Source organism: Sminthopsis crassicaudata, chromosome 1 (genome assembly GCF_048593235.1).
Source record: "Sminthopsis crassicaudata isolate SCR6 chromosome 1, ASM4859323v1, whole genome shotgun sequence".
NCBI lineage: Eukaryota > Metazoa > Chordata > Mammalia > Dasyuromorphia > Dasyuridae > Sminthopsis > Sminthopsis crassicaudata.
This window is the reverse complement of record NC_133617.1, coordinates 67,511,141-67,534,328: the sequence shown is the minus strand read 5'-3', so window position 1 is coordinate 67,534,328 and position 23,188 is coordinate 67,511,141. Positions and strand designations below refer to the sequence as shown.

At 51.3% G+C, this 23,188-nt stretch overlaps 1 protein-coding gene across 3 annotated transcripts in view; it reads right to left on the bottom strand.

The window, feature by feature from the left end:
• NRTN (neurturin) overlaps positions 1–23,188 on the bottom strand; it is a 51,927-nt gene that overhangs the window by 4,254 nt on the left and 24,485 nt on the right. For 2 of the 3 annotated variants that reach the window (XM_074308803.1, XM_074308812.1), the window contains one exon: positions 4,875–5,073. In XM_074308803.1, coding sequence (XP_074164904.1) covers positions 4,875–5,073 — 199 coding nt within the window. Of the gene's footprint in view, positions 1–4,874; positions 5,074–8,662; positions 8,777–23,188 lie in introns of those variants that run through there. The other variant, XM_074308822.1, reaches the window with a different exon arrangement.

Here is a 23,188-nt window from a genome sequence, read left to right as displayed (position 1 = left end):
TCAGTAAATGTCTTGCCCAGGCGCGTACTGTACAGGACTGCGGTGTGGACTTTTGGACTCCAAGCCTGCTGTTCTAGCCACTGAGCCAGCCTGTCCCCCCAGAAGCTTAGACCACAGAATTAGGCGAAGAATCCTAGAGCAGAGGGGAACCATTGGGATCTGCTAGTCCAATGTCCCCTTTCAATAGATGCTTAAACTGAAATTAAAAGAGGGGAGTGGTCTCAACCAAAATTATATATAACCTGCCATGACTTACTGTTCTCTCTCTCTCCCCCTTCTTCCTTCCTCTTCCCTCTACAAGGGACTCTGGGGTTACATATGGCGGCTGCACTAAGCCTCCAGCCAGGGGATAGGATTTTAAATATTCACTGGAAGGAAACAGAGGCAGGGGAGAGCAGGGACAAAGGAGACAGACTTCTGCAGAGTGCCTTGGCCAAGGGGAGGGAAGCCTAGCTCTTTCAGAGACAGGGGCGTGGCTGGAATGGCTTCCTCCTCAGCTCTCAGGATGATTCTCTTTGCCAACATCTCTTTAATTCCCTGGGAAGAGGTGCAGGGAAACCTGACTGTAGTCATTCTGCTGTCCTAGGAGGGGAGACGGCAGGGGCAGAAGGGTCCCTCCTCTTGCATGTCCCGTCGAGAGGCCCGCGGTGAGCTGGCCGGGGCCTCTTGGGGAGGATTCCGAATTTGCAGCCGTTTGTTTATAAACACACCTGTCACTGCCTAATGTGTGAGCAGATGTGTGGCTGTGGCAGGAAGGGGGGCCTCTAGGGCTCCCCCACCTCGGGATGCACCCTGCTAAGCAGGCAGCAGCCCAGGCTTGTGCCCTGGGGTGGGGGTGCCCCTTGGTGGCCAGCTCGGCTGGGGGCTTTGCCCTGGCTCGGGTCTGAGGGCTCCTGCTTGTGCCCCTTTTCCAAGGCTGATTCCTATAACCCCCTGCTTCCCCTGGCCAGGCCCCACCCCAGAGACTGAACCCATGAAGGGCAGCCAGAAATCCCAGCTCTGCTCCTCTTCCAAGCTCTAGGGCCCCTGAAGGTTCCCTGTTCCGAGGGGCTCCACGTCAGCTTCCACAAGCTGGTCTCTGCCCTCGGAACTCAAGCACTCTGTTTTTCTAGGTGCCCCAGCACACGCTGGTTCCGAGCTCCGGCAGTGTCTTGCCCGAGCAGCTTGAGGCCGGCTGGCTCTCCTGCCCATTCCCCCCGTCGGGGTAAACAGGTGGCTCAGCTACCCCAGGATGTCACTTACAGCCAAGGCTGGCAGCCGACATCCTGCTGGGGGGCGAGCAGGGGAAAGCCGGCTCCCCAGCTGTGCACATGAGTTCCAGATGTGCTGGCTGGATTCAGGCTGGGGTAGGCGGAGACCCAGAGGGACAGAAGGGGTGGCTGCCCGTCTCCGGGGAGAATCCCGGGCTGTCCCAGACAATGCTGAGGGTCCCAGCTGGGGGATGTTCCACCACCACCCCCAGTTCTGCTCTCTCCCCTTGTTCCACAAGGTCATGCAGTGCAGTGAGCAGAGCCCAGGCTCTAACCCCCAGCTCTGCCCTCGATACATCGAGTGACCACAGGTACTTCTCACCTCTCGTCTCAGTTTCTCTAGGGTTGGACATGAGTGCGGGTCCTTCTAGCCCATTCTGTGTTCTGAGGACCCTTCCAGCTCTGATGCTCTGGGAAGCCCATTCTCAGGTCCCCTCCATCGCCAGTGCACCAAGTCCTGTGCCCTAACTCCTTTCTAAGTCTGGGAGCTGCAAAGGAGCCCAGTCCCCCTCTCCGCAGTAGCCTGGTCTGCACAAGCCCGGGCACCGGGGTAGGGGGAGTGAGAAGTCCTGGTGGGTGGGCCTGGTGGGCCTGGGCCCGGGAAGGAGTCGGAGGCGGGAGGTGCTGCTACAGGGCTCTGATTCTCGGGAAGAGGAGGCCCCCAGGCCCCTGCCGGGTCTCTGGGGCAGCTCTCCAAGGCTCTGCCTGGGGCCCCTCCGGCCCTTGGCCCCCTGCCCACGGTGTAAAAGTTGTTCCCTGTGTAAGCCACAGCCCGTGAAAGCTTTTCCAAGCTCCTGCCTGCGGCAGGGAAGGAAGTGTGGTTGCCTGTGCGGCTCCTCCTGTTTGTCAATTGTGAATGCAATAAAGCTTGATTGTTTTATGTGAAAGGGCAGCTTGGGGCAGCGTGGGTAAGGCAGATGGCACCGCACCCTCGTACACAGGAGCACTGTTGTGATGTCCCCTGGGAGCACGGACACTCGTCTACACTGGCCATGCAAGTGGTGAGTGCACACGGGGATGACATGCGTGTGCTCGCTGCATCTCGCTTGCCCAGATGCACACGCGTGTATTGTGCTTACTAACGGCACCCACCTGCACCTGCACCCCAAAGCTCTCATGCACGTATTCTGCAAATACGCTTGTCCGAGCGCCCACGTGCATTCCTGCGCCCTCCCACGCCCACCCGTGGCATGCTGTGGAAACTATGCATCCTTCTAGTTTGCACAACTGTACCCCATTCCTGGAACTTTAGGAGCTCCCCGGCAGGGCTGCTAACAGAACTGACCCCAGCAGGACTGGAGCGTGGGATACCTGGGTCCCGGCCCCTCCCACAAACCCGGGGACTTTCCCCTCGTGTGGTCCTGAGCGCAGAATGGCTGCAGGTCAGCAGCGTTCTCCAGAGTTGGAGAGATCCTGCACAGAAAGTCAGCCCAGAGTTCTAGGTTCGAATCTTGCTTGGGCTACTCCGTCCCTGCACAGCCTCCAAAGTGTCCACTGGGAATCAGGCGTTGGGCTTAGATTGGGGGCTTTTTAACTGGATCCCAGTATTTTTTTTTTTTTTTAACATTTCAGTAACTATACTTCTATATTATTGGCTCCCTTTGTAACCCTCCGCGGTTCATTTTACGTGGGGGTCCAGAAGCTTCCCGGACCATCTGCCCAGAGGGCCTCGGACCCAGAGAGAGCTGGCAATACCAAGCCTGGAGGCCCACGACCCTTCCTGCTCACGTTTGTGATCCCAAGGCTAGGAGGAGTGGACGGCTTCCTGAACCGCCATGGCTGGGGACCGCCTGGAGATCCCGCCCTGGAGAGACGCCGTGAGAAAGGCCGCCGGGCCCGGGCACCGAGGAGATTCCCAGCTTCCTCAAGCCCTAGTCAGACACCGGCCTTCCCCGGCCCTCCAAGGGCTCTCACCCATGAGACTACCTTATGTCCCCTTGACACCCCCCTCATTACCTGCCCTGCTAGAACGTGAGCTCTACCTTTCCCTTTGGGCCGCAGCACCATTCCTGGCCCACGGGGGGGGGGGGGGGGGGGGAGGGGGAGGGACTGTTATTTGTGTGACCGAGCACCCCGGGGAGTCCCGGGGGGTGTCTCAGCGCTGTGTGTGTGTTTCTGTCTCTCTCCATCTCTCTGTGTGACTGTTCAGCTGGAGCTTCCAGCTGGAAATCTGGGTTCTATGATCCTTCCTATTCTCCTTGAGAACTTCCCTGCCTATCTCCGGGAAGATCTCTGTGTGTGTGAGAGATGCTTTTATTCCCCCAGTTTGGGCTCAGGGACCGGGCACAGGGCCACGGACTGTGGGGAACGCAGCTTGGCGCCGGGGAAGGGGTGGGGTGGGGCAGGGGCTCCAAGGGGAGGGGGGGTGAGTTTATTGACATTGGGTCAGGTCTTAGGGTGGTGGTGCTGGGAGGTAGAGGGGAAGGCCTTGGGGACTGGCTAGCTCCCAGGACTGGTGGAGAGGGGGAATGTGTAAATCTTGGATTTCAGCTTATTTTTTAGCCTTCGCTTAGCAGCCAATATGGTCTAGGCGCAATTTCTGTAGAGCTTACGCAGTAGAGACTTGGATTTGTCAGGTACTGTGGCAATGAGGGGAGAGGGAAAGCAAACGTTCCCCTGTTCCCCTGCCCAGCTGCAATATGAGGCTGTCCACCGGGCCTGAGTAAAGTGCCCCTGCTACCTCCCAGCCCCACAGTGAACCTCTGCCAGCCCCAGGGAAACACCGGGAAGCCCATGAGAACCACAAGATTGGGGTTTGGAAGGGACCTTCAGGATCCTATCTAGAGTCAAATCTCATTTTATGAGAAACTACTACACTCAAGGCCTCAGTCTCCAAACCTAAGGCATGCAGAAGGGCTGTGTGCAAATGTGAGAAAGAGAGGCAGGATACCCAAGAGGGGGGTCAAGGTGGGCGGGCTCTAAGGCACCATGAGCTCCCAGACACGGAGTCAGCGCCTGCCCCCCAGGGTCCCCGGAGACGGGCCCACTCCTGCAGGGCACCAGCCTGGGGCTTGGGAGGAGATTAATCAAGGTCTGCTTACTTCAGTTTTGGTGGCTGGGGGGCAGAGTACCGGAGGGGGCACATGAGAAGAGAATAAGAGATGGGTGCCTGTGGGACCGAACAGGAGAAATAAAGGGAGAGAGAAAGGAAAGAGGGAGATAGAGGCAGAAAGAGAGACACAGACAGACTGAGAGACGCACACAGACAGTGAAGAGAGAGACTGCAGAGAGATAGAGACAGAGAGAGAGAAGGAGACATTGATGGAGAGAGAGAGACAGAGACAGATTGAGACACAGACAGAGAGACAGTGAAGAGAGAGAAAGAGACAGACAGACTGAAAGGCAGAGACAGAGGGAGAGAGAGAAGGAAGGAAGGAAGGAAGAAAAGAGACAAACAAAAACACAGGGAGATGCACAAAAAGACCCAGACAGACCAAGAGATAGGAAGACAGAGGAGGGGAAGAGGGGAGAGAGGGAGGGAGAGAGAAACAGAGAGCCACAGAGAGAGAAAGAGTGAAGGGAGAGATTGCAGAGACAGAGAGAACAAAAGACAGAAGAACTGAGGGGGAGGCAGAGAGATGGGGAGAGAGGGCTGGGACCAGGCCCAGAGGGGGAGAGCCTTACACTGTGAGATGAGGGCCCAGCGGGGGTCCAAGGCCCGAGGAGACCTGCGCAGTGAGGCTCGAGCACCAGGTCCAAGTCTTCGGTCCCTGCCGGCCAGCTCCCTGAACACCCACACCGAGAGCATGGAGCTGCAGAGCACCGAGATCAGGGCCGCCACCTTCCATAGCTTCATTGTCAGTCGCCGCGGGACATTGGCCTCCTGCAAGACACGTGGGCAGCAGCACTTAGTGAGGGAAGCCGGTGACCCTGGGAAGTCCTAGGCCTGGGAAGTCCTAGGCCTGTGATTCCCGGAGGCCTGTCCCAGCCCAGGAGGCCCTCAGAGCCCTGCTAAGTGCAAGAGAGCCGGGAGCTCTCCAGGGGCTCCGATGATCTGGGAGGGATTGGGCAGGGGGAGGGGCGGGGGACAGAAGCCAGGCCTTGAAGGATAAGGAAGATGTGCAGCAGGGAAGAGGAAGGGGAGCCGGCCCAGTCCCCCAGGGGGCGGGGAGTGCAGCCTTAGCAAGAACTGGGAGGTGGCGGTGGCCTGGCCCGGGCTGAGGGCAGGGGTAGAGACGGTCCGGGCCTTGGGCTGGCTTCTGTCTTGGTCCTGCCACTGCCTCCCAAGGCTCTTCCCCTCCAGGGAACCCCTTCCTCATCTGTAACATGGAGTGCTGGGAAATGCACCAAGGTTCTTCCCATCCTGTGGTCCCGAGCTGCACCCAGGAGAAGGGCTTTGAGTTCAAGGTTGAGGACCAGGCATGATGCTCTGGGCTTCAGGAACTCAGGGAGAAAGGACAAAACCCTGCAGGGAGCGGTTTCCAGGGAACATGCTCACATGCATGAGAAGGAAGCTCAGAGATCGCCCAGTCCGGCCCCTCAGATGGAGAAACCGAGGCCCAGAATAGAAGAGGGGTTACCCGCAGTCCCAAAGCAGATTGGAGGGGCTGGAGTGGGGCTGGCTCCAGGGACTCAGGGGCCCGACAGTTCCTAGGAAAGATAGGAGATGAGAGCCGGATGGTATCCCTGGCGCTGGGACGGGCCCCCCTGGCCCCGGGCCGGGTCCTTGCCAGATCTGGGATCAGGAATTGCCCTGACAGACAGCCCTGTTCGGACTTGCTCACCAAGGCTCCATGGAAAAATGCCTGCAGTCTGGGGTGGGGGACAGGGGGCAGGCAGGGGGGACTCTTGGCACCCAAATCGCATGGAGAAAGAGCCGAGCCCGGGGAGGGGGCAGCCCCTCTCCTTAGCGGCCTTGGGGGTTTAAGAGCCTGGGTGGTGTATGGGAGCAGTCCTGGGGACCACAAACAAGGCCGCCCATCTTGGGGGGCCTCCACTCCTCCCTCACCCCCCATGTATAGGAGGGATTGGACTAGATGCTTGCTGAGATTCCTTCCAGCTCTAAAGCCTGGGATCCTAATCCTTCCAAGAGGACTTGGATTTGAGAGGCTCCCTCCCATGTTAAAAGGCCATTCTCAAGCCACTTAGGGAAGATTATAGAACAAAGGCCTTCTGGAGGCTGCAGAAGCAGTGGATATTGGCAGGCACTTGGGATGGTTGACTATAAAAAGAGGGGTGGAAGGAGGAGGGGTGAGAGGATACCTAAAGTCTCCTCCAGCCATAAATCCCATGCTCCCATGCTCGCTGGACAGCTGGGCCTTGCCTTGGAGCTCCAGCCCCAATACAGAGAAGCCTTCCCCTAGTCCCAGAGCTCCCCAAGCTCCGAAGGCAAGGGAGCAGGACGGGGAGCCCGGCTTACACCCAGCTCGGCACTTACTTGTCTCGATTCCCTTCATCTCTATGATCCTCAGACTAAAGTCCTAGAGAAATGGGAGCTGCTATTCTCAGGGGAAGCAGGGTTGGGAATTGCCTCAGTTTCCCCATTGGTAAAACTAGCCATTGAGGTCCTTTCCCGCTCCAAGTCCCAGGATCCTCTGGCCCACCTTTTAGGGGGAGAGGGCTGAGGAAGGCCCAACGAGGGTGGAAGGTGGGGGCGCTGAACTGCGGATGGGGGGGAAGAGGAAAGCCGGGGCCAGGGCGGAGCCAGGGACGGAAAGCTTGATGGGATGGCTAGGGCTCCGTTTACATTCCCAGGCTGCCGGGTAAACATTTACACTGGGCCTCAGCTCTGAATACTTTCTCCAGAACAGGAAGTCGGGGCCTGCCAGGTCCGGCCCGGGCCCTAGCATGGAGCATCGCAGAGCCAGGCCGGGGTGTCTAGCGGCCTGGGCGAGTGGTGGGTGGGCGGGCAGACAGTGCGGTGGCCAGAACGGGGTCAGCATGGGGGCTGGGGGAGGTGCTGGCAGTGCACGCTGAGATCCCTCTTGTCAGGCTCGGTCTGGAAAACCAGATGTCCGACCCCAGGACCCTCCGGAGAGTCTTAGAGATGAAGAGATCCTTAAAGTCCAGGGGTGTAACCTGAAGCCCAGGGATGCCCCAGAGGTCTACGGTCAGATTTCAGGGAGTTCAGAGTCTTGGAGAGGATGGGGGGAAACTGCATCTTTTTTTAATACCTTCTAACAGATATTTAGCGTTTCTATTTATGAATGGAGGCAAAGAACTGGTCTTCTGGGAAGGAAAACATACCGCAGGCTTCCTCAGACATCCCCACAAAGTGATTAAGAAGCCCTGCTCTAGTCCTGGGGAAGAAACAGACCCAGACAACATCCAAACCGGGAGGTAAAGGGGAAGGAGCAGGGATGGAAGTTGCAGGCAGGGAAGAAGGGGAATAAGCATTTATGTAGCACCTACTCTCTGTCAGGGACTGGTTTAAGTACTTCACCATTATTCTTTCTACTGGTCTTCCCAACAACAGCTCTGCAAGGTGGTTAATATCCCCATTTTACAGGGGAGGAAACTGAGGCAGGCAGAGTTCCATGACTTGCCCGGGGCACATAGTCATTGAATGTCTGAGGCGGGATTTGAACTTAGAGCTTCCTACCTTGAGGTCCAGGGTTCTATCTATTGGGTCAGCTGTCAGCCTCTGATCCTGGAGGGGAACTTCCAGACCATGTAGTCCAACCCTTTCATTTTACAGATGTAAAATGACCAGAGAGGGAAGGGACTTGCCAGTGTCACACAGAATTTGAATTCAGGCGTTTAGGGCTCTGAGTGGAGGATTCTTTCCACTCCCCCAAGCTCCAAGGGCCAGGCCAGATTGCCGGCTTTCTGGAGCGGGAGCTAAGGAGTCCTGTCTCCTCTTCTGGGCCCAGGCCAATGTGAGGAGGTACCGGCTCCAGGGAAAGGCCCTGCTTACTCACCTCTCCTCCCCCCCCTCCCCATCAATGCCGACAGGCAGAGACACAAGCATTAAGGGGCAAGAGCTTGAAGGGTATTACTGAAAGAACTCAGGCTCTCTTTATTACAGGTAGGACCCCCCGGGGACCAGGGGGAAGGGGAGCGGGCCTTCTCTCCCTTGTCCCCATTGGAGGTGAGCTGTCTTGATGGGTGAATGGGTGTAAATTTACCAGATTCACTTCTGCTGGCCCCAGCCCAAGCCGTGCTTCCCATCCTATAAAGGCGTCCACCTTGACCAACTGCCCTGTGTCACATGTACAGCCCGTCCTCCCAATGCCCTCCACCACCACCACGCTCGGGGAGTGATAGCTCAACATCACGTCGGACACGCCAGGGAAAGGGCGATGGATCCACTCACCATCCCTGCCACTCTCCGCATCCCAACTCCCTTCTCTGGCCACCGCTCCTCTGTCTACATTGTCCCAATGAGTAGGATGCAAATTCCACTGAGAATTGGTCTATCTGTCAGGGAAAGCTATGAAATTATGCAAATAAAGTCACTATAATATCCATACCTCAGGGCAGCCAGGTGGAGCAATGGACAGAGCACCAACCCTGAAGTCAGGAGGACCTGAGTTCAAATCTGCCTTCAGACATCAACACTTCCTAGCTGTGTGACCCTGGGCAAGTCACTTAACCCCGATTGCCTCAACAACAAAAAAACAAATAAATAAAATTAATTTAAAAAATAAATTAAATACCCATACTTTTTGACCCTGAGCATATACATTAAGGAGGTCATTGATCAAAAAACATTTTTTTCCATATATAATGAAATATTTACAGCAGCCCTTTGTGTGGAAGCCACAAACAGGGAACAAAGCAGGTGCCCACTGGCTGGGGGAAGCCAAAGCTATCAGAAAGAACACTTAGCCACTCAATATATCCCTCCCAGGCTTCCCAATGCTACTGATGGCAGGGCTGGGGCCAGCGCTGAACTCCAAGGCTGGAAGCAATCTATCCCCTTCCCTGCCCTTTGTTCCCCACATCCCATGCTGTCTTATTGTTCTCACATCATCCAAAAAGCTCCCTCTTTACTCCAACCTCATTTCTTCTCCATATCAATCAATCAACAAGCATTTATTAAGCACCTACTGTGTGGCAGTCAGGAATATCTCAGTTTAAACCTCATCTTAGTCACTTCTCTTTACCTCAGTTTCCCCAACTGTAAAATGGAGATAACAATAGTACCCACTTGATTGGATTCTTGTGAGGACTAAATGAGATGATATTTGTAAAAGCACTTAGCACAGCACCTGGCACATAGTAGGCCCTGTTAAAATGCTTATTCCCTTGGAGCTACAAAGAATGAAACAATCCCTATTTTCAAGGAACTTCATCCAGCTACATATTGTGTGCATTATATATATTACATATATAAATATATTATATACACAATGTATATGCAAACTTGTCTCCCCAGTTTATGTGTATATATGTAATTATATATATCTATATTTATCGCATGTATATATTCTATACACATATGTACATATATTATAAAAAGAATAAAAACAAATAAATTAAAGGCAGCTAAAGACAAGGTAATGTAAGGAGGTCACTCGCAGTTGAGGGGCCCAGCAAAGTCAGAAGGAAGCGTTTGAGGGAAGCGAGGGATCCGTGAAGGGCGAGGGGGGAGGGGGGTACTTCCAGGCAGAGGGAAATGGCCTGAGCTACGGCACCGAGATGGGAGCCTGTTGCCATGAGGATCAGAGAGATCTTGGCTGCATCACACCAGGCAGGATGGTACAGTGACATCCAATGAGGCTAGAAAGAAAGACTGGGTCCAGGTTTTGAATAGCTTTCAAAGCTAAATTAGGGAGTTTATAATTGACCCTGGCAATAGTCGGCCACTGAATAGGGGAGTCACCTTATCAGGAAAATTATATCTGCCTCATTACCACACTCCTGTCCCCCCCCATAGGAGGAATCTGAATTAAATCAGGGGTCTGGGGAGACCACAAAGTCTATGAATACAACTTAACAATGGATTTCCTTTAAGTGCCGTTGCTTTGAGCGAATGAGATCTGGGGTTGCATTGAGAATCCTGGTGTCCAGGGACAGGGGGATGATCGTTCTCCCTCCTGGGAGCCATATTTCAGGTAGGATGCTGACAAATTGGAGGAGGATGGAGGGGCTAGAGATCAGATCACATGACAATTCATTAACGACACTAAAGATAGCCTAGAAAGAAAAGGGAAAAGAATAATCTTTATATACTCAGCTAGATTCACAACCTGGCTATTGTTCTTGATATATTTTTTGAGACAATTTGAGTTAAGTGACTGGCCCAGGCTCATACAGCTAGTAAGTGTCTGAGGGCAAATTTGAACTCGGAACGATAAGCCTTCTTGACTCTAGACCCAGCGCTTTATCTGCCTCCAATATCTGTAAAGCTCTTTGCAAACCTTAAAATTCTATTACTTAGCTAGTTATTATCAGCTTATATTGATTATGCATATACGTTGATAGGCAATAGTACTTGTCATCTCCCCTAATAGAAGGCAAGCCTTTTTAGAGCAAAAAATGTTTCATTTTTGTCTTTATGTCCCCAGAGCCTAGGATTATGTCTGACACAGAGTAGGCGTTTAGTAAATGCTTGACTGAAAAAGTAAGAACAGGGGCCTGTCTTCTAGAAGACTGCTTGAATTACAGTATTTGAAAGGTTGGGTTAAGAAATCATTTTTTTCCTGCTATATTTTTTTCTTCTTTCTTCTCATCATCTCCACAGAGCCAGGACCCCGGGGGGGAGGGGAGAGGCAGATGAATTGTGTGAAGAAAAAAGTAGATGAGAAGAGGGCAAAGGGCCCTGCCTGACCTCCCCAGCCTAAAGCCCCCTTCCCAGTGCTTTGTCTCAGATAGGGCCCAGAGGTCTGAGAAGGGAAACATTAGGGAGACCAGGTCTCCCAGGATTGGCAAAGGAGGGCAGCCACATTTTTATAACCTAGGTTTACACCGGGAATTTTTTCATAATAGCCCTGTAAGTGTCACAGTGACAAAAGCCATTATGATCCTTGGGAAAGCTAAAGCTCAGACCAACAAAGACTCCTAAGTTTCCGAGGCTGAATTTGGAACCAGGTCTCTGTATCCAGTGTTTTGTTTGTTTTTCCATTGTGACATCCCAGACTTTGGGCTCACCTAAACCAAATCTGCCCATTGTTACGAATTCTCAAGTAGTTTTCTTCTTGGAGAACCCTCCCTTGAAAAACTGGGACATTAATGCATTACTGGTGGAATTGTGAGATGATTCAACCAATCTGGAGATACTATACTAACTAGAAAGTGATCATAAAAGAGGGAAAAGGATCCACGTGTGCAAAAATGTTTGTGGCAGCCCTTTTTGTAGTGGCCAGAAACTGGAAACGGAGTGGATGGATGCCCATCAATTGAGAAAAGGCTGAGAAAGTTATGATATATGAATGTAATGGAATATTATTGTTCTATAAGAAATGATGAGCTGATTTCAGAAAGGCCTGCAGAGACTTACATGAACTGATGCTGAGTGAAGTGGGCAGAACCAAGGAAATACTGTACAGAGCAGCAAGATTATGTGCTGCATTGGTTTTTTTCAACAATGAGATGATTCAAGACATTTCCAATAGACTTGGGATGGAAAATTCTAATCACATCCAGAGAGAGAACTACAGAGACAATATGAATTGAATGTATTTTCACTTTTTGTTTGTTTGTTTTGTCATAGTTTTTTCCTTTTGGTCTGATTTTTCTTGCACAACATGACAAATATGGAAATATGTTAAAAAGAATTGTACATATTTAATCTACAAAAAATAGAAAAGAAAACTTCCCTGCTGGAAGGGAAAAAGAGAAGGAGGGAATCCCTTCTGGAGGCCAGGCAAGAAGAGGGATCTGGGGAGCAAGTGGAAGGCTTAGTTATGACTGCTGTCCTAATCCATTGTTTGTTCAGCTAAAGGAACAAATTTGTCCTGTGTCCTATCAGGCAGGACCAAGGCTAATATTAGACAGCATCTCCTAGGACAAAGAAAATTTGACATGGGAAGAATTCTACAATGGAAAAAATGCCAGAAATGGAAGGGAACTTAGAACGTAGAATATCAGAGACGAAGAAGGGGATCTGAGGACATAGAAAATAGAATATCAGACCTAGAAAAGTCCTTAGAGAGATCATCTTGCCTCCTTCCCATTTTGCAGATGGAAAAATGGAGGTGGAACAAGTTGCCCAAGACCACACAGCTGGGACTCAAATCTAATTCTTCCAACTCAGAACCCAGTAGACTCTCTACTGCAGCATGATAGAGAGGCTCAGGGGAGGCAAATTTGGGCTCAGGGCAAGGAAGGGCTTCTTACCCATTAGAGAAAAGGAGCAGCCTCAACTCCCTCTTCTTGGAGGTCCTCAAGCTTAGTGGATGATCACCTCTGAGATACTGTATCAGGTTTTCTTAACCTGTATTAATCTTAATACTGTGATAACTGCATTTCAATATACTTAGTTTCCTTTTCAATCTGATGGATTTTATTTTATGCATTTAAAAACACTGCTTTGAAAAACAGGTCCAGAAATCATCAGACTGACTACCACAAAGGTCCAGAATACAAACATACTCATAAGTTAATATAGGTTAAGAACTCCTGCACCAGAGCAAGGAAGAGAAAGATGTTAGACTGAAGAACCTCTTTAGTCCTTTCTAGCTCTGAGGTCCCAAGAGCTCGGGGCCACATGATTTCAGATTCAAAGCCCTAAGTGTCTGAGATCTGAAGACTGTCTAGCACTATCCCTCCCTCCTTCCCCAGCTCCCCATGCTCAGCCAGCCTCTCCCTAAGATTAAAACCGGGGTAGAAAATAACCCATTGAGATGCAGCAGAAAGAGGGAGCACAAAGGCAGGAGATGCCCTTGAGGCAATGGCACTGGGAGAGTCCTTTCCCTAGCAACACGGGCAAGCTGGAGAAGACTTCAAGTCCTCCTTGTGCAGATGAGGAAGCCGGTACAAGTAATAAGGGTCTGAACCTGACTTGGACTCCAGCACATCTTTCTCTGGCTCTCTGGATTTTAGTTTTCCCATCCATATAAAATAAAGGGATTGACTGGAGGTTTGTGGGGTTTTATTTTGCTTTTGTTTTGCTTTTACACAGATGGGGAATTAGAGGTGCAGCCCGGGCCATCAGTCAGAGACGCTGCTGACACACTGGTTAATTTGCTGACCTGCTTTTCTCCTCTCATTTTTTATTCTTTGTTACAGGGGATGGCTCTCTGTGTGCTGACAGAGGGGGTGGTGGTGTATATATTTGGAAATGAAGGTGATGTACAAGTGAGAGATAATAATTCCTTTTAATGAGGGTTGGACTGAGTATATAGTAGAAAATATTCAGATTCAGAGTCAGCTCAGAGCATTAAAGAATGCTTATTGCCAATGGTACCCAACCTTGTTTTAGCCAGAGTTTCTCTATCTGTAATCTAAAAGAATAGTACTCAGTGATCACTAAAGGTTCCTTTCAACTCCATTAGCTCATGACTTGAAGGATGGAAGACAGAATGACCACACAATATCTTGCTTCTTGAGAACTGATTATAAGATTCAGTCATAGAAGCAACCTTATAAATCATCACTCTTCCTCCTAATACTAACAATATTTAAGTAGCACTTCCTAGGGAACAGGCATTGTGACTTGGTATAATTACTAACATGATCTCATTTGTTCACAATAAATGAGAGATAGGTGCTATAATTATCCCCATTTTACAGTTTGGAAACTGAGGCAGGCCAAGGTAAGCAACTTACACAGGATCAGTTTCCTAAACTGCAAAATGAAGTGAAGAAAATAATGACAAATCGCTCCAAAATTTTTGCCAAATAAATTCCAAATGAGTTCAGAGTCAGACAAAACTGCAATGTCGAAGTCACAATAACGTGTATTTATGTGTGTATATACATATATAAACACATATATGTGTTTATAGTCAGATCTGGCAGCCAAAGAAAGCCAAATAAAAGCCCGAGGCACAGGGTGTGGGAGGCGATAATGCAGGACCTGGGAGGAAAGAAGCCGCCCGAGGGATGAGAAGGCTGGGCCTGGAGCTAGAAGCTGGAAGGAGGTACCAGGAGGCAGACTTGAGTGGATTCAGGACAGGCCCCTGGAGCCGGCCGGGAGAAGGAGCCGAGGCTTGTGATTGTGAGTCCGTCTCTTCGTTACATGCTCTGGTAAGAGCTGGATGCTCCCCAGCAGGAAGTTCTGTGCCAGCCAGTCATTCCCGGTTTGGGAAAGGGCAGCTCTACCTAGGCTGGTACTCTGCCTGGCCCTGAAAGGGAACGGGCTGTTCCCACGGGATGGGGAGCAGGGAGGAGTTAGGGACTGGCTGGGAGTCGGGGAGGGGAACCGGACATTGGCCCGGCTCCTCGGGCCTGAGTCGGTGGCTTGTACCTGGGCTGTTATCTTTGGCGGGGGCTGCTTTCCAGGTGAGACACACCTGTGTTCCAGCAGCATCGGCCCAAGGACGCCGTCCTAGCCCGGAGAGGAGGCCTGGGAATGATCACTCGCTGGTCACCTCGGGATTCCCTGAGCTCGGGGCAGCCAGGGCCCCTTCTCCTTTCAGCCACCTGGGGAGTCCAGAATTAATGGCACGCTCCATGTGTCCCTGCCCACGGGTGGGCTTGGTTGGTCTGCTTAAGGATAACAGTGAGGAGGAGGAAGAAGTGGGGTAGTCGTGCTTGCAGGCAGGAGAGGCGATCCCCACCAGGGACGTGACTCCCTGACCTCCAGCCTTCTGACCTCTGCCTCTGTCTCTGTGATGGATAGTCACTGAGGAGGAAAAGGGATGAAGAACCAAAGGGGGGGGGGGTCAGAGGGTAAGCTGCCCTTGTTCCCATCCCCCACTGCACCCAGAGGCCCCAGCGTGGGGCTGGAGAGGCTGAGAGCTGCGAGGCCTGGGACCCCGGGACCCGGCCTGTGCCTGGAATGCCCGTCCCCCACCAGGAGCCAGCTTTCAGCCTCAGGTCTGGGGGTAAGGGGAAGGAATTGTTGGGAGGGGGTAGGAGCGCCAGGCCCTGATAAGGCTCTGGTAACAATGGGGCCTTTCTCCTCGGGGGGTCACCCAACAGGTTTCTCCCTGGCACAGCCTCCCTGCCTGCCCGCCCATTGTGAGAGCAGTCGCTTGGAAGGCTGGGCTCAGGCTATAAAGCAGGAATTCGGGCCGAGGGCTGCCTTCCCTCTCCCCCATCCCAAGCAGCCAGTGTGGGATAGAGTCAAAGGCTGTCCATGCGACCGCATGCCAGCCCCTCCTCCACATGCAAGCGCAGTTTCTCCCCTCTACGCCTTCCAGCACTCTTTAGAGGCCCTGTGAACCCTAAGTGGCATTGGGCTTAGAGGAAGTGGCTGCTGCCTTGGGCTTAGGATTCCTGCCTCTTCTCCCTGCTCGCTCCCAAAATCAACACTCCCAGCTAGCGAAGGGATCCTGGGGGAGGGACTAAACCCTGCTGTCAAGGCAAGACAAGGACATCTGGGGAAGTCCCAAACGCATCCTCCAGAGTCCTAGAAAATCAGCGCCAACAGGACCCTGAGAGTTCATCAGCCAATTTTGCCCTAGAGTCAAACTGAGGCCTGAGAAAGGGAGGCTCTTACAGTCAGAGGCTGAGCTGGGTCCTGGCCCTGAGTCTCCTGGCTCCCTGCCCAGGTTGTCCCCACTATCCCGGCCTTTTAGGGCTCCCACATCAGGGGTATGGAGTCCCCATGGAAAAAGCAGTGGATGAGAGTCCAAAGGCCTGAGTTTGGATCCCTTGGCTGGGCCACTTACCAGCTACGTAACCTGCAAAAACCCCTTCCCCTTTCTGGTGTTCAAAAGGAGGAGCTGGGGCTGGACTATAGGGCATGGACCTATATTTCCATGGGTGTAAACAGATTTGTACATGGGTATGCAGACATGGGCACATGGCAGTGCATGCAAATGCCCCATAATTATATAAGAAGTAAATGTAGCATAAGAATTTGGGTGAGCCTAATGTGAGCTACTCCCTAAGATCTGCATTCCAGCTTGGCTACTTACTGTCCGAGAATCCAAGATATGCATGATTTCTCCAAGACTCAACTTCTTTATCTGTTTTTTAAATAATAATAGCTTTTTTATTTTTCAAAATACATACAAAGATAGTTTTCAACATTCACCCTTGTAAGACCTTGTAATTTTTTTCCCTTCCTCCCCACCTTGCCCCTCTCATAGACAGCAAATAATCCAATATAGGTCAAAGGTGCAATTCTTCTAAACATATTTCCACATTTATCAAGAAAAATCAGGTCAAAAAGGAAAAAAAAAAAATAAAAAACAAGCATGCAAACAACAACAGCAACAACAAAGGTGAAAATACTACGTTGTGAGCCACATTTAGTCCCTCTCTCTCTATCACAAATCTGTTGTCCTGAATCATCTTATTGGTGGAAAGAAATTATCAATTTCCTTATCTGTAAAGTAATAGAGCAGTGGATAGAGGGCTGGACATGGAGTCAGAAAGACCATACATGCTGTGTAACTCTGGGCAAATCACTACCCATCAAAGCCTTAGTTTTACTACCTGTGAAATGGGCGTACAGACACCTGTAGTATCTTCCCTCACAGGGTTGTTGCAAAGCTCTAACTGGGGTGATGTATACAGAACACTTCACGAAACTTTAACACTCTATAAATGTCAATTATAATTATTACCTTTCTCTCAGGCCATGGTGAGACTCAAATGGAAAAAAGCACTTAGGAAAACGCCAAATACCATTTAATTGGGTGGAAGGGAAGGTAGTGCTATGGATGAAGATCTGGGTCTGGTGTCAGAAAAATCCAGCCTCAGCCCCTGACTAGCTGTGTGGAGAGGTCACTGTTTGCCTCAGTTTCCTCATCTGTAAAATGAGCTAGAGAAGGAAATGGTGCATCCCCCAAGTGTCCCCAGTGTCTTTGACAAGAAAACCCCAAATGGGGTCATGAAGAGTCGGATGTGACGGAATGACAACAGTAACAAGCACCTACTATGTGCCAGACCCTGCACTAAGCACTTTACAGATATTATCTCACAGAACCAGGAATACGTTATACACAATAACAGCAAGAATATGTGATGATCAGTTACAAAGGAATCCCGATTGACTTTGGATAGAAAATGCCAGCTGTACCCAGAAAAAGAACTGAGGAGACTGAATGTAAATCAACACATGCTGTGTCCACTTCTTTTTTCTGTGTGTGTGTGTGTGTGTGTGTGTGTGTGTGTGTGTGTGTTTATCTCTCCCATAGTTTTCTCATGTGCTCTGATTTTTCTCTCCTAACATAATTCATAAAATAATGTGTATTAAAAAATAAACTAAGAAAAATAAAAACCAAAAATTACCTCATTTGACCCTCACAACAGCCCTAGGATACAGGTGCTATCAGTGTCCCCATTTTGCAGAAGAGGAAACTGAGACAAATAGAGGTTAAATAATTGCCTAGGATCACATAGCTAGGAAGTATCCGAGGCTGCATTTGAACTCACTCAGATCTTCCTGACTCTGGGCTGGGCCAGCTAAGCGCCTCATACATCCTGTTATTACTGCTAAGGCACAGGTACGCACGGCCCCTTGCAGCACCGTGCCCCAATGTGTGTTTGTGTACACAAATGTACGCGGACTCCCACACAGACGTTGGCAGGGGCGCAGACATAGGTCTAGTTCTGCGAGAATCTGGAAGGATTCTTGGACGAGGGGGGTTCAGTGACAGTGAGTTGGAAGGGAAAGAGATGGCCCCTGTGGAAAGGGAAGATGCAGAGAAGTTGGAGGATTTATGGGACTGTTTCTTAGAATCAGAGGAACCATGAGTTCTTGGGACCCGGTTGGGCCAGAGCCTCTGGTTATCCCCTTGGTTTTGATACCCATGTCCCTCTGGCCCTTCAGCCCCTTTCTAGGATCCAAGATACTGTTATAAACAATGGAGACCCCGGGAACCAAGCAACGGCCTGTTTAAAGTACAGGACGTCCCCAAAATCTAATTGCGGTTTTAAGTTTTACTAGCTGAAACTCAGACTCAGACTTTCGGGACAGCCTGTGTATAGGCTGAACTACATTTTTAAGAAATGATCTGGGAGAAATACCAGAAAGAAGCTCCTGGCTGCTGCAGCAGCACATGGGGCCTGACACATTACTCAGTTGAGATTCGTCTTTTTACAGAGAGGAAAACCGTTTTACAGGAGGTGCTGGGGCCTCGAAGTTTACCAGAAGGGCACTGGGTGAAGGTAAATCTTGGTTCTTTGGGAGTGAGTTACCCTCTCTGCATCTCAGTTTCCCCATGTGAAAAATTAAGGGGGGGAGGTGAGACTAAGTAACCTTTATGGTCTTTTCCTGCTTGAAAATCCCATGATCCCTTGGACTGGAATCCAGCTCTCTTGACTTTCAGCCCAGAATTTCCCTATCCCTTTCTGAGCAGACTTTCTGGACAAGTCAGACCCTTCTGCCCGACCATGAAGTAAACTGGGACAGTGATAAATGGCAGGCTTGGCAAAGGATGGATGGCTCTGCCCTCAGGCTCTGTCCCAGCTTCTCTTGGTACATGTCCCATTGGATGTCCTTTGGACACCTCATACTCAGTATGTCCAAAACAAATGCACTATCAAGCCCACCCTCCTTGCTGATTGAATTATTTCTGCAGAGGGCCTCCTGTCATCCAAGTTCTCAGTCTTAGAGGAATCCTTGCCTCTTCACCCCATATATCCAACCAACTGCTAATGCTTGTCATTTTTTCAGCATCCTTCTCCTTTTAATCAGCTTTGGATATTTTTTTTTACTGGCCTGGAATCAGGAAGACCTTGTTCAAATTGCATCGCAGACACCTATTAGCTTTGTGACCATGCACAAGTCTCTGCCTCCCTCACTTTCCTTAACTGTAAAATAAGTATAATAATAGAACTTAGTTTATTATATTTGCAAAGCACTTACATAGTATGTTTAGCATAGTACTCAACAGAAGTAAGTACTTAATGCAGCTTTCCTCCCTCTCTTCCTCCTTCCCTTCCTTCCTTGTTTCCTTCTATCTCTCCCTTTCTTTCTTTTCTCTTTCCTTCCTTCCTTCCTCCATTTCTCATTTTTTCCTCCATTTGTTTCCTCCTTTCCTTCTTCCTTCCTGCACCTCTCCCTTTCTCTTTCTCCCTCCTTCCTTCCCTTCTTTCCTCTCTCCTTCCTTCCCTTCTTTCCTCTCCATCTTTTGCTCCTTTTCTTCCTTCCTTCCTTCCTTCAGCTCTCCCTTTCGTTCTTTCTCCCTCCTCCCCCCTTCCTTTCTTCCCTTCTTCCTTCTTTCCTTTCTTCCTTTTCCTCCCTTCTTCTCTCCCCTTTGCTTTTTCTCACTCCTCCTCTCTTTCCTTCCCTCCTTTCTCCCTCTCACCCATTCCCTACAACAGCCTTTCAGCTGCTTGACCTGCCTCCGAGTTCTTTCCCTTCTTAAATCCATTCTCTTCCCAGCTGCCAAAGTCATTTTCCCAAAGCATGTGTGACTGCGCCACCCCCCCCCTCAATAAACTCCAGAGCTTCCTAGATGGCCTCCGGCGCCAGCCGCAGACTCCATGATGTGCCATTTAAATCCCTTCACAACCAGGCCCCAGTCTTTTGCACAGACCCTGGCCTGGCCAAACTGGCCTTCTTCTGGTTTCCAACCCCCGGGCCTTTGCACTGTCCCTCATACCTGGAACACCTTCCTTCTTCACCTTTCCTCTAAAAAATCTGGAACTTCCAGGAAAGCCCGGCCTCCTAACCCCGCTCTAGGTGCTTCCCCCGTTACTTCATTTTCCTTTTAAATGGTAGGTTGTGTTTGTTGTGCCGGCTTCCATGGGTGGGGGTTGTTTCCCTTGATGAGAGGGAACTCCCTGATATTTCTTTTCTGTTTGTGTCCATAGGGCAGAGCTGGCACACAGTAGGGCTGAGCTGGCACATAGTAGGGCTTAGGGAATATGCACTGACTGACTGATGGGAGAGGCGAGAAGCAGGGGGCCATGTCGGGTGCTGACCCCATCCTCAGAACAGAGGGGACGGGCCTGTGGGAGCCCTCTCCTTAGGCAGGCTGCAGGCAGGCGGGCAGGGGCCGCCAGAAACTGCTAATTACCTGCCTTGCCAGCACCTGCGGGCCTCATTAGCCCCATGGAAAGATGCCCAACAAAAAACCAAAAACAGCCCCAGCAGCCTGAGAAGTCGGGCCCCAGAGCTCAGCGCCCCCTGCCCTAGCATCCCCCAGCCCCTCTGGTGAGTGGTGGGTAAGGTCCTGAGTCTGGGGGAATTCACTCGGGCCCCCCTGCGGTCTCTAAGGAGCCGGCCTGAGGGACAAGGCCTGAGATGGGGACTTCCCCCGGGGCAGTGCCCAGGCCCTGCTGGGAAAGGCTGTGTCGGTGGGCACCTGCTGGGCCCAAGGTGCCAGGGCTGCCGTGGTTTGGCCAGGGAGTGCCTGGGTGAGATGGGTGGCAGTCGGGGGCACCGGCTCTCGCAGCCCCACCCCAGGGCTGAGCCCGGGGATCTCCTGGGAAGGGCCGCCCCCACATGGAGCCGTCCCAGCCAGTTTCAGGAGAGACCAAGTGCGTTCCTGCCCTGCGCTTATTTTCTTGCCTTCCAAGCAGGGGAGCCAATATGTTAGAACGAGCAGGGCGTCCCTGGAGAGGAGCTGGTCCGAGGAGGCAGCCACGCGCCCCCGCCCTCAATGCCTTTGGTCCCAAAGACCTCTGTGTGCCGGGCCTGGACTGTGCCAGCCTGAGAAGGAGAGAGTCGGGGGGGGGGGGGGGCAATGCGTGCCCTGCCCTCAGAGAGCTGACTTAGGGGAGATGAGCAGGAGGAGCGTGGGGACCATAGCATCATGGCAGTGGAGCTGAGAGCCCCCTCGGCAGCTAACCTCCCCATTATATAAGGAGGGGGCTCCGTCACCTGGAGAGCAAGCCCGGGTTTGCACCTGGGGCCCCTGGCTCCAAAGGCCAAACTCTTCAATGTGTTTGCATCCTCATGGCCTGGAGGGGACCAGGCTCTCATCCTGCCCAGCTCCTCCCAAGCCCCAGAGAGCCTCCGGCCACCAGCTGTGACCGACCTTCAAGTCTTCCATAGCTACTCTCCCCAGGCACAGCTCTCCTCCTGCCGAGGGCTTCTAGCCTTCAGGACGGAATTGAGGGCCCATCCTTAATGGCCTGGTTCTGATCTTTGGTGCTTTTTATTGGCTGTAGAGCATCCCTTTTCCTTACAGAATGGCACAATGGATAAGCATCCATTAACTACCTGAGAGGTGGGTGAAGAGAGCAGGTATGGTTATTGTGCCCATTTTACAGAGGGAAAATTTGAGCTCAGAGAGAGTAAAAGACTTGCTGAGCATTGTATAGAACCAGATTTTCTGATTTTATGGGGCCGGGGCTGCCCCTTCTTGGTTAGTCATGGACCAAGCCTCTTCCTTTCTTTTTTAGTTCTTTCTGGGAAATGGGTCTGAGGACAAGGTGACCTGTCATTCAAGGCGAGACCATGATCCCCTTAGTCATTCGCAGACTGGATCTTCTCATCCAGTGTCTAGGACACGGGTCCGAGGCTCATTTCTCCTGCCTCGCTGATTTTAAAGAAAGCATTTTCACCATTGCTTCCGAGCCCCCACTACCCCCCTCAACAGCATATTCTGCAGGCCCAGTATCTGCCAAGAAAACCCCAAATGGGGGCATGGAGAATAGAACCGGACTGAAAACAGCTGAACAAAGCCCCCAGACTCAGCATTCCTTTTCTCCTCACCCAGACCCCCTTCCAGCTCACCGGGGCTGCTCCACCCTAGTCACCTCCAGGCTGCAATCTTGCTTTCTGAGCATATGGGCTCCAGAGATGCTCTGTCATAAGAGACAGTCTATCAGAATGGGCGATAACCCCAGTCTGGGAGGTAGGCGTCCTGGGCTCAGGGCCATCCTGAAACTAGCTCCTACTAGCTTTTGAGAGCTGATGATTAAATGATTTGATGATTAAAGTTTCAGTCTGGGCATTGACAACTTGGAAAATCATCAATCCCTACAAATCAGGGCGTGATTAGTTGTTTTTGTTGATTGTTATATTTATAAATAGAGATAAGATAAAGAATAAGATAGGAAAATGTTAATTAAACTTCAAAGAGAGATGGTTACTTTTTTTTTTTTTTTTTGAAAGCTGGTTGTTAAATATTTATCAGCAAACTCCTGCCTGGGTCTGAGCCTCAGCTCTGCCATTGACTCACTGTGTAACTGTGGGCAAGCCTGATACTGGGAGAGATTGAGGAATCATTTCATCTCCTCGTCCCCCTGCTTTAGGGCCCGTGGGAAGGAAGTTAGCTAGCCCAAAGTCACACAAAGCAGAGAATCAGTCCTTGCTCCTTGGATTCCAAATCAAATGACTCCCACACACCGTCTACACTGCTGTGGGTGAGTCCCGACTGGGACAAGTGGATAATAAAATTTCAAGCCAGGAGGGTTTGAGGAATGGTCCCATCCAACCCCTTATTTGGACGGATAAGGACGAAATGGCTCCAGAAGGGGTGATCGTGTAGGGCACCACAGGGCTCTGCAGCATCCTCTCCCTACAAGACCTCAGTTCTCCAGTCAGAAAAATGAAAACTTGGCCTCTGGAGTTCCCTCCAGGTCTTTGGGCCCAGTCCTGGCCCTGCTACTGACTCTGGATTTTGGGGGGCAGGAGGAGTTATCACCTTGTTAATGGATGAACTAAAACTTCAGTCCCCAGGGTCTAAGTCCCTCACCCAGAGACACAGGGTCACCTTTGCATCCTCGTTTTATAGGGAGGTAAAGAGGGGCTTGAAGAAATAAGTTGTTTGGTGAGGGGTCAGGGAGGCCTGAGAGGGCAAATCAGAACTGCCGCGTTCCATGATTTATGAAAGGTAATGAGACCCGGTAGAAAGCAGACCAGCCAGCCTCGAGGGTTCGGGTGCTGTCTTGGACATTTGCCTGCTGTGTGATCTTGGACAAGTCATTTAGCAACGTTCCTAGGTCCCTGAGACAACTAAGATGCTTGTGGAGGGGCGCTGACCTGAATCCGTAGAGGGAGCTGCCCCCCCCCCCCAGGACCTCCCTTTGAGCAGTGA